At 43.5% G+C, this 11,277-nt stretch overlaps 1 protein-coding gene across 6 annotated transcripts in view; it reads right to left on the bottom strand.

The window, feature by feature from the left end:
• Positions 1–1,485: 1,485 nt before the first annotated feature.
• The window catches only part of lima1a (LIM domain and actin binding 1a), a 35,155-nt gene continuing 25,363 nt past the window's right edge, over positions 1,486–11,277 (bottom strand). For all 6 annotated transcript variants that reach the window (XM_078950179.1, XM_078950177.1, XM_004071049.5 and 3 more), the window contains 7 exons: positions 8,892–8,946; positions 5,741–5,820; positions 5,256–5,309; positions 5,127–5,178; positions 4,910–4,965; positions 4,691–4,824; positions 1,486–3,091 (listed from right to left, as the gene is read on the bottom strand). In XM_078950179.1, the coding sequence (XP_078806305.1) occupies positions 2,053–3,091; positions 4,691–4,824; positions 4,910–4,965; positions 5,127–5,178; positions 5,256–5,309; positions 5,741–5,820; positions 8,892–8,946 (1,470 nt within the window). In that variant the 3' untranslated portion in view covers positions 1,486–2,052. The remainder of the gene's footprint in view (positions 3,092–4,690; positions 4,825–4,909; positions 4,966–5,126; positions 5,179–5,255; positions 5,310–5,740; positions 5,821–8,891; positions 8,947–11,277) is intronic.

Below are 11,277 nucleotides of genomic sequence, written 5' to 3'. Positions count from 1 at the left end.
TTCAGTCTACAAACACAGTAACGTTTGGTCTTTAAATTGTCTAAATGTTTTACTGTCATTAAGTCTTTTGCCCACCTTTTCACCTCTTACTGCAAATAAATCCCACCTTTCTCCTCCTTCAGCCTGAGACTCAGAACAAAGTAGGAAAAGGAACAAATAGGAACAGGTTCAAACACCTGCACTCCTATCTACCTCATTCCAATACAATCTGTAAGAAACCATTTCATGGCTGAAAGCTGTATAATTTGGCAACTTTCCTATTCTCATAAGGGAAAATGACAACATATGAAAGATTTTTCAGATGCTAAGCATGAAAGACGGTGACTAAAATTCCTAAAAGCACCTTGATGAAAGGTAGAAAAGTAGGATATAAGTTTAGACATTTGTCCAACAGACTGCTCCTCTGCCGCAGAGCCGGTTTGGTTCCTGCTGCTTTTGTTTTAACCACAAGACACTTTTTAGAAGCTTTAACCCTTGTGCTATCCTAGGCACTTTACCATTGGGAGTTGGGTCATCTAGACCCACTAGACAGTGCACTGAACCTTTTTTCTTCAATGATTTGTGAACCTCACTGGTGTCCATGGATTACATGAAATCTTTCCACCTTTGTCATGGTAGGGAGAACACGTCAAAGTAAGGGTGGGGTCATCTAAGATAGCACAAGGGTTAACAGTATTGATAAACTAGATGAAAATTCAGATTAAAATATGTGGAAAGACTTTGTCCCACCATCCAGAAACGGCATTACGAGGGCTTTGTTAAAAAAACAAAAAGCAATTGTTGATGAATTTGTTTTCTGTTAAGTCAAATATCAACCCTTGTGCTATCTTAGATGACCCCACCCTTAGTTTGATGTGTTCTCCCTACCATGACAAAGGTGGATAAAGGTGGAAATATTTCATGTAATCCATGGACACCAATGAAGATCACAAATCATTGAGGATAAAAGGTTCAGAGCACTGTCTAGTGGGTCTAGATGACCCAACTCCCAATGGTAAAGTGCCTAGGATAGCACAAGGGTTAAACAAGAGTGTGGGATCTGGGATCTATTTCAGGAATCACTCCAAGTGGAGATCCGGACTAAGTTTAGGCTGAAATGATGTCAACTGCAACTGTGGATGTTTCCCCTCTGAACAGGTGAAGGGAGTGAGTCTTCTTTGGGGTTTTCTAATGGTTTTAAAACAAACCCAGAAACATGAGCAGCACAAGTCCAAACAGCGTGTGAAGGTGCAGACATCATGGTCAGAGATAAGACCTTTAGTCCTGGATGTGCTTCTCAAGGCCGGGACAAAAGCAAAGCAGCTGGAGATGCAGCCACAGCACTCCGAGTGCAGACGTGGCAAAAGAGGCTAAACGTAACTAAACGGTTCTGTGCTCTGAATTACCCAAAGTTCAAGAATGATGTGAGACACTCGCAGCAGGAGACCGGAGGGTCTGGTGGCCCTAAAACAGAGCAGAGGATGTTTAAAGAAAATGACACCAAAAAAAATTATAAAATTCTTTATTGCAGCAAGTAAAAATCATTTTAGGAAACAAAAGGTTCTTCAGAAAAAAGACAAAAGTTTAAATGGACTTCAGTGACTGGTTTCAACTGCTGACATGACAGAAGGTTAAATGTTGCTACTGTAGGTTTCAACTAGAATATATAAAACATGAAAAAGCTTAAAACATGAGCACATCCTTAAACATTTTACTGTCAGGAATAGATTTTCCCATCAAATTTAATATTTATTTCAACAGAAGAAAGCGGACTTTAAAAGCAGGATATTTTCTCATTCGGGTACAGCTCTTTAAAAGTGGAAGTTCTGATCCAAAGGTGTCGACTCTCCATCAGCAGAACCCTGACAGACAGGTGGCGCTCTTTCAGCGCGTTCTTCTGCTTTATCTGTCAGGTCCTGAAGGTCAAAAGCTTTGGTCACTTCTTTAAAAACGTGTTGAGAAGGAGCCGACTACATTTTCACACCAGAGGGACTTTAAATGGCTTCAGACGGTTCAAAGAGGCACTAAGACTCAGCGCTCCTCCACAAGGCAGGAGGAGTCCTGGAATTCTCCTCACACGTCGTCCTCCTCCTCATCGTAGCATCGGTTTCTTTTGATCAACTCCTCCACAGTCAGCTGCGCCTCCTCTTTATCCTCCACCTCCTCGCTGTCCCAGAAGCCCACATCCTGGGAGGAGCGGCTGGCCTCCAACTCCCCCTCTGGAGAGGAGATGTCCGTCGGCTCTGCTGGACTCTCGTGGTTCACTGGCATCTCTCCATGCAGCTCGCCCCCGCTGCCTTCCTCTTCCATCTGCTCCTCCTCCTCCTCCTCTTCTGCTGGCCCTTCTGTCAGCTCGTCCAGCTCCTCCTCAGAGTTGTGCTGGTTGTCTGCGGCGTTGCTCCTCATCTCTCCGCTGTGCTCCTCTTCTCCAGAGCTGCTGTGTACGTCCACCCCACAGCTGTCCTCAGTGGGGGTGTTACTGTCGGACGACAGGCCGCCGTGCTGCAGCTCCATGGAGGCTTCGGGGCTGAGCTGCTCCTCTTGGGGGGGCGCTGTGCTGGGCTTGCTGTTGGGTTGTGTGAAGGCCAGGCTGCGCTCCTTCAGGGAGGAGCCCTGAAGCAGGCAGGGCGAGCCTCTGGCCTCCTCAGGGGAAGGGGAAGGGGACTCATCTTCAGGGGGCCACTTGGCTCGGATGGGCTTTCCAGTGGAGCTGATCTCAGAAGCCGCAGAGGAGGTGCTCTGGGGGGACACGTCCTCTGGTTCTGTTCGGGGGGGCCAGGAGATCTTGAGCCTCCGGGTCTCGGGGGGTCTGTCGGCCTTTTCAGAGGATTCGTGGCTCCGGGCCTCCATGCTGGCCATTAGGATGTTGACCTTGGCCAGCGGGGTCTCCTCCACGCTGGGGCTTTCCAGGTCTGGGGCGGGGCTCTGGGGCCTGGGTTTGCTGGCACAGCTGGACTGCGGCGAGCTCTCCACGCCGTCGCCTTTGCTCTCCCACAGCTCTTTGTGGGGCCGGTGGCCGAAGCCCTCGTCATAGTTTCCTTTGGCCTTGAAGAGCTGGCAGAAGTGCGGCTTGCAGTAGACGACGTTGTGCAGGGAGGCGTAGTTCACCAAACTGGACAGGAGGCAAAAGCAGCAGATGAGACATCGTGAACTAAAGTCAACCACTTGTAATGATCATGTCTCCGCTGTCAGGTGGAGCAGGGAGAAGTGGAGTTTCTGTCCTTTCAAACAAATGGTGTTAGCAAAGTTGGCTGAATTATCACCAGAAACAGAAAAACTTAATTCTGGCCGACGCCTGATCACACGTTTCCACCTTCAGTCCACTGGCTGCATTTTTGACTGAGCTCTGCAAATTATTTTAGGAGCCTTAAAATAATAAAAGTTACTTTTAAATGAGTTTGGACTCGCTTAAAAATCCAAGCTGCTTTACAGGGAAATAAATGGTTTTGCCTTAAACAAAGCCTTCTGTTTTACTGTCATGTAAAGACAGATCGCTGTCTGTGCATGCAGACAAAAGAGCTTCACTTCTGACTGACAGGATTTGGAGGTTTCATGGGACCTCAAAGATGATTTTTCATTGATCAAGATGGGTTACATTTTAATCTTTAAGTCAGTGCTCTCCAACCTTTTCATGTCAGTATTTTCTCAGACCAGCATGTACGAGAGGCTGAAGAGTCTTTTTTTAAGCTTCCAGTTTCTCTTTACTTTTGAGAGTAAAGTTCCTCCAAAATATCTGCAGCTTCTTTAAACTTCATTTGATTTCATGATTTTCCTCTTAACCCAAAACTGTCAAAGTGGAAGCTAAAAAATAAATAAATGAAAAAAAGCCTCGTCAAACGTTTTAAGGTGCAACAGACAAATACCAAAAAAAAATGATGTCACCAAAACTGGTATTTCTAATGATAGCCATGAATCTGCCATTTGAAAAACTCGTAACAGACAGCCGGTTGCTGAATATTCTGCATAATTATTATGGTCTGTCACAATAAATCCATATTTGGAGCAACGATTCCTGGTTTTTGTCTTAAATGCAGATTTCATTAAAGTTGAAAGCTTTTCTTTTGTTTCCTTAATGGATCTTTTCTGCAAATACAAATCTTCCAAACGCATTTGTTTTTTGTCAACTTAACTAGCTTGGGGTTTTATTTTGGTGGTCGACTGAGCCGCTTCAAGACAGTGGTGGGTGGATTTCCGAAATATTAAACTCATCCTTAACATGCATGCCGGGAGAATCGACATGCGTCAAGAAGGATGTGGTGATGAGAATCCAGTAGTTTTCCAAATGTAAACTTCCTTCAGAATCAGATCATAAATAAAACAGAAATAATGTAGGTCTTACGTTTTCTTTTCTCTGCGGCCCGGTACCAACCGTCCCTTGGATTGGTACCAGTTCGTGGCCCAGGGGTTAGGGACCACTGATTTAAGGTATAACTGGTAGATTTTTGGTAATTTGACAGTAAAATGACAAAAATGCTATTTTCAAATATACTTTTAATTTGTTTCCTCTGCAAGAAAACTGAAAGACCTGAACCAAATCTGATTAGCTTTTGGAACTCATGTGGCTGTGAAGAGTTTTAAGTTTTGCTGTTGCACAAACATTTAGGTGTTGAATCAAACTAGCATTCATGGCAGAGTTGCATACTTTGAAATAAAAGTGTTCGACCCCCCCCCTGGTGCGATTCATGGTTTCCTGGGTTTGAGCGCTCCTCACCTCAGTTTGGTGTTGCAGTGCGAGCAGCGGAAGCACGAGCTGTGGTACACGTGCTGGTTGGCCACCAACCTCTCCAGAGGATAAACCGTCTTCTGACAGGTCACGCAGGTCTCCCTCGCCGGCGGGCGAAAGCCCTGCACGCAGGAAAAAGAAAAAAGTATATTTCATTGTGACTTAAAGAAACTTTTTTCTGAAGAGAACTGTCCTGTAATGACTCACCTTGGGAGTCTTTGACTCTTTTTGACCTGATGGTACAGGAGTGCCAGGACCAGAACCTGAAGAGGAAACCAGAAGATGAAGGGATGCAAACTGAACACTAGAGGGAGCCATTGCTCCAGCTTCTAAGTAGATAAAAGTAGAATCTGTGCTTCAATTCTTGTGGATCTCATTTCAACTTTCAGTACATTTGAACACAAGGAAAATAAGGGTAAAGTACCGTTACTCTCTGGAGTAAAGACCCTTCTGCTGATTGGCTCAGACTCTAGACTCTAAAAAGGGATTAAAAAAACAGATCAGTACAACAGTGAAACAAGAGGAAGTGATGAAATAATGATTTGAAGCTCACCGTGTCCAGGGAGCAGGGAGGAACGTTCTCCTTCTGCTTATCAAGCTGATCGTTCTGAGAAGAGACAGGAAGTTCAAATGCCAAACTCTTTGGCGTGCTGTGCCCGTCACGTCTAACCTCACAACACGGATCGCGTCAGAATTAAGAGCTTCCATATCAGTGTTTCTGGAAAGATCTCATTTCTCTTGAGAGGGTTTGATTAGATCCAGATGGTGTTAAGGACATTTGGTAAAAATCACACAGGGTTCTGGATCAAATGTTTCAAACTAGAAAAGGAACGAACTGCAGACACACCTAAAAGACAGCAGAGTGTGCGGTTTCAGATAACATTTCCTGATTAATGGGGAACATTTTCAAGCCTGAACGGTTTGCTTTCACATTTCATAGTAAAGCCAAAGACGAAGCAAAGCATCAGCGATCATTCTCACCTCGGCCTTCGTTCACTTATTTGACGGGTTTAACTGACTTGACATAGAAATACTCACAGCCACTTCCTGTTTGGAGATGGCAGCTTTGTAGAGGGCCATCCTGTCGCGGAGAGGAGTGGACTCTGCAAGACTCCCGTCTGTTAAACACAGCAGGCATGAGATGCACACACAGACTCACACCTCCGAGTTCCTCTAGCGTTCGTTTTATGACTTCTAAAAAACAGTTTCAGTTCTACGTTTTTTTTTCCAATTCACTGCTTGCTGGGAATGCTGTACATTTCTACCTGACAGAACGAGTTCTTGACTCATGGTTTCTACATGCAGGCTGTGCAGCAACAGGACCATGGGTCAGGACCGTGCATGCTGAGGCTGCAGAACTGCAGGGAAGCCGGGGCTGCACTCTTCCTGCCCTCCTCCCACATGTACGTCACCTCTGAGCCTCTGACTTCTGGGAAGGATGTAATCCATCCACAGGAAGGCAGGGTGACACCCGGAAGTTTGTGAAGCATTGTTTATTGAATCAAGGGACAATGCTGACCAGGAGGAGGACTCTAAAGGTCTGAGGCTGCAAGGCTCAAGAAGAAACTCAAATAATTCAGGATCTGAAGAGGATTCACTTTCAGAACACTAACAAGAGTGCTCCACTTCAAAAATTAGACTAATAAGTATGAAAAACTAAAATTAAATTCATTAAAAACACAGCCGCCGTGCACCAGAGTTTGTTTCCCCCCAAAAAAGTCTGACTACACCCAAGCAGACCCTGGTCCATGACCAGGAACCGCTCTGGGACCCATCTTTGGAGGTTAGTTTCCAATTGGACTGAGCTTCAGTTCGCTCCCTCAGTCTGAATACAATCTGTCCTCGCCGCGGAACAACTGAACCAAAACGGCCACTATAGCCGGTGGTCACATGATCTAAACAGTCAGAATGTAGCATCAGATGAGCTGCAGAAAAATATGAAGCAACGATTATGTTATCAAACAGAAAAAAAGGGTCAGACTGTTTATTTGTGAGAATTTTTATTTCACCACCACTGAAAAAGTGTTTTACATGCTTTTCTGTGTCTGTGTTACACGGCATGCACTGCTGTGATGTCATCTTTAAAGCTACCATGTAGTTCCTTAACAGATTTATCTCAAAATAACAATAACACCACAGCAATAAGACACAGGAACTCATTGAAATGTGATTGGATGAATTTAGGCCAATTAAAACCATTTTTAACTCGATACACATCGTTTCTCACCGTTTTCCACACAATTTGTCATAAACACTTAGTGCATCTTTTTAGCCGTCTTCTTGATACATTGATAGACGTTTAAAAATCAGTCAGCGAGAAATATAAAGTTTGAACGAACTCATTCCTGTGTGTAGTTCATTTGCTCCGCCCTCGTAATTCCTGACCAATGAGCAGAGGGTTGCTTGGGTTCGAATTGTGACTGACCAGTTAGGAAACTGTTTTGAAGCAAATGTAAGCAAATGTAATGAATGAGGATTGGAAAAATAAGATTTAGAGTTCTGTTTTTTAATCTCCCATCCAGAGTCGTTGCAGCGCCGAGAATGAAAAACAGCAGCCTGACAGCAGTGCAAGGTTGAGGGCTTTAATATTTAACCTCGTTTAAAATTAATCCAAAAGAAGTTCAGCGATTGCCTATTTACAGGAAAACTGTCCCTTTCAAAGACTGGAAGAGTCATCGATGTTTAACTGCTGCTCCCTGCCAGTCCACCGCACTCTTGTGGCTTTCAGCTTACAAAGAGAATTTGGCGACACATCCCGGTAGGTAAGACCAGGAAGCCAGTGTCAGTCCAAACATTACAAGCTAAAAACCCAACTTAAGAAATCAGAGAAATGTTAGCCACAGAGGACGGATGTTTCTTTGGCACCAGAGAAAGGCAGCGCCATGAAAGTTTAACAGAAAACACGCAACAATGATAATCCCAGTTAGTGATGTCAGAACCCTGGATCACATTAGGACATAAGGCTGTAAGAGTCATGATCCTCTCAGTCAATACTGGGGCTCCCAAATCGCCAGCAGATGCATTAAACTGCAATTTCCACAGAGTAAACTTCTTTTAAAAAGTTGAAACATTTAATAAAATTACTTTTTAATTCATCTTTTATATTAAAAGTAAAAGTTATTCTCAAGTTTCTCCTATTAAACAATAGATTAAGTGTTAACAGAACAAAGGACTTTTTTTTGTGCTACTTGTTAAAGCATCAAACCAAACAGTCAAAGCTAAACGTATTTGTCCTGACTTTTGATCTATCTTGATTAGTTTGAGTTGGGATTTTCAGAGCCTCTGGGTCACATCAGCCTGATGCCTTGAGTTTTTGGCCTTTTCCTTCATGGACATTTTCATGGTCTTTCCTGGTTTTTTGTTTTAATTTTGCTTAGTTTTAACCATCCATAAGGTAAATTGGGTTTTTCTTGGTGAAAAACCAAACAATCACAACCAGAAATAAAGATAATTCTTAAAAAATATCAGCACAAAGACTTTCCTCTGAATGACTGTAGCAGCTCCAGTGTTTCTTCCTGTTTTTTGACATTCATGTCAATAAATGTTCTTGTTTTGGCGTTTGGGTGTCTTGCTTTAATATTTGTACAATATCACAGTCTGTGGTTGCTGCTCTGCTCTTACCAGTTAAAAACGTAAACTCCCAACTCCTGAAACTATCAGGATATCGACAGACGTGTGTAAAATCTAAACTGACGTGAAACCTTAAGGTAAACGTTTCATTTTTGGTTTAAAATGTCTATTTTTAGCTTTAACATCTTCGGGTTTTTTTGCTCCCGAATGTTGCGGTCTATACAAGACAGTGTTTCACATCCCTGCCTGAACATCTCCACGAAAAGCTGCTCTCAGACTAGGGCTGCACCATATGAGCAAAACTTTCGAAATGATACTCCAAATGACCCTCGTTGACGTAGGAGGCAAACATCTAGCATGAAAGGGCTCACCTGATTGGTCAACATCAGAAAGGGTCCATCCAATTGTTCAAATGCATAAATGGATTTATTTGATTCGTTAAACGCTTCAAGCTGCCATAGGATTGTTTTAGCACATTTAAGGTAACCATTTATTGCTATTTTTGCTGACTTTTGCAAAATGGATTTGCACTGCTTGATATTGCGATAACGATACATTTGCAGTATATTGTGCAGGCCTATCTCAGACCCTTTAAAACAAAAGTCACAGGAGAACAAACCTGCTAGTAGATGGTCCATGTTGGCTGAGCTGCTGCTCGTCTGCTCTCTGGAGGCCTGCAAAAACAAAGATCAGCAGATATTTACCAACGTAGAAGAGAGAAAAAAAAAAAACCATGCAGTCTCACATGTTCCAGTCAGGTAAGCAGAGAGCCTGAAGGCTTCTCTGAGAGCAGATCAAGAGGAAAGAGATTGCAGAGAAAACAGAGGTAACGTGGAGTGCACGTGTGCATGTGGGTGTGCGTGTGCACGTGTGTCGAGTCCAAACCACCTTAATCCCCTTATGAGCTCAGAGACAGACAGAGACAGACACCCCATCTGTCCAGAGCGGACAGCCACAACAGGAACCGCTCACTTCTCTGTTTGGACTAAAGTAAAAACTAAACGAGTGAGCAGCGTTGTTTCACGGGGATCTAACGGACCCTCAGCGCAGGGAGGGGCTGATCTCTACACGCCCGGAACAGCACCAGAACCCACAACATTGAGCAACCAGTGTTAAAGTCCACTCCTGTGTAGTTGCAGCGCTCCAACAGAAAGCTGCTCACGCTGGCTTCACGCCAACGTTACAGCTTCCTCTGCCACTTCAGGCCCGGATTACTCAACAGGTGAGCCTGGGACGATGACGCCGCCCTCTCTGCCGCCAGTCGGCTTCTACGATTGCCCTCTGAGAAGATCAATTTACATCATGGCGATTTCAGAGCGACTGAAAGGTGTTGCGGTGCTCACCTCATCCTGACTGCAGAGAGTCAGGATGGACGTAGAGAGAAAACTCTTCTGAACCGCAGCAGTACACTCAAGTTTCTGCGTGCCTCTGGAACAAAACAACCATTTCCCTGCTTTTCAGATTTAACATGAAACTGTGGAAACATTTATTGGTCCTCATACGATCCAAAAACATACAGAAGAAAACAAACTCCCAAGGAAGAGATAAACATTTAAAACTAAAATAAAAATCGACAACAAAGGCTTTTCTTAGTTTCTAGCATCTGCCTGACACTTTTAAAGCTTAAAAAGAAAAACTTGACATCAAAATGACTGACCAACACCTCTATCTTCCTAAATGATTTCACACAAACCAATTCAACCTTAATTCCTGAGCTTTTGCAGAACAAAGTTTCACATTAAAACAACAGGCTGCAACAGCAGTTTGTTGTTTACGGTCACTGCAGGGTTAGTCTCTACAATCCTCTGCAAAAGATTTTGTCCACATGTAAACTAAAGCTGATCAGGCATGACTAGTAACCTAGAAAACATGTTGCTCCTGCCAACAATCAAACGACTGCAACCCTCTACATCGTCTTGTGCAGCAGCTTTTCAAAAATAGATCAACAAAAGCCAGAAACACTACAGTTCACACTATTTGCTGGAGCCAGCTTGGATTAAAACATCTGAGCAGCACTGCAGTAAATCAGTGCTGCATTTTATGCTCTATAGGGTGCACCGGATTATAAGGTGCACAGTCTGAGCGGTCTTTTTTTGAACTTGTGTCATCTATAAGGTGCACTGAACTATAAGTGAAACAACAGAGTCAGAAATATGTCTGTCAGACTTTAACTGGGTTCAGAGTAACTTGCTTGTGACACGCTTCATGTCAGAGCATTAACACTCAACCTCGTTTGCAACACATAAAAAACAGGTCGATACCGCAAAAACAAACATTTTTGTCTACGCTAACCCCCAACCTTTTTAGTGACACGTAAAAAAACCAACCTCGTAAGTCGCTTTGACATTAGTGAACACAACCAGAAATAATCCATTTGTAAGGCTCTCCGGATTATTGGGTGCACTATCATTTTTTTTAAATAAGTGTGGAAAATACGGTCTGTTAGACAGTACATCAGCTGAGCCTTCATGTCTCTACAACTGCAATCAGTTTAAGGCCTGGTTTGGTAAGAATCTGACAGTTGCCGTAGCAACCCCTTTTCTTTGTGTTTATTTCAAATCAAGAGTTGATCAAACTTGTAATGAAAGTTGAAGTTCCATTTTCTACAGTGACCCTCTAATGACTGAACCTTTTCATCTTCATGAAATAGAGGAAGAAACTTACAAAAGAGGAAAATATTACAGAGCCTGACTTCCTGTTTAACTGATTAATAGAAGACAGGAACGCAGCGGTGTGCGGTTTCAGAGCACTGAGCTCAGAGTTCTTCTTCCCACATGCGACTGAAGCACAGCAGCAGGGCTTACAGGACATTCAATCAACCGTAGACATGAAGAAGAACCCACAGCTAGAAAACATTATGGGAATGAACACGATACCTACACAGCATATGTCAGATTTACAGCCATTGTGAGAGCATGCAAATGACCGTTCCATGATCCACTGTGGGCTTTGAGAGGGACACGTATGCAAAATCTATTTACGGTTGTTTTAAAGACCAGAGAAAC

This window comes from Oryzias latipes, chromosome 7, assembly GCF_053564925.1.
Source record: "Oryzias latipes strain Hd-rR chromosome 7, Olatipes_Hd-rR_3.1".
In the NCBI taxonomy this organism is placed as follows: domain Eukaryota; kingdom Metazoa; phylum Chordata; class Actinopteri; order Beloniformes; family Adrianichthyidae; genus Oryzias; species Oryzias latipes.
Note: the sequence above shows the minus strand (reverse complement) of the source record. Positions and strands in the feature narration are given on the sequence as shown.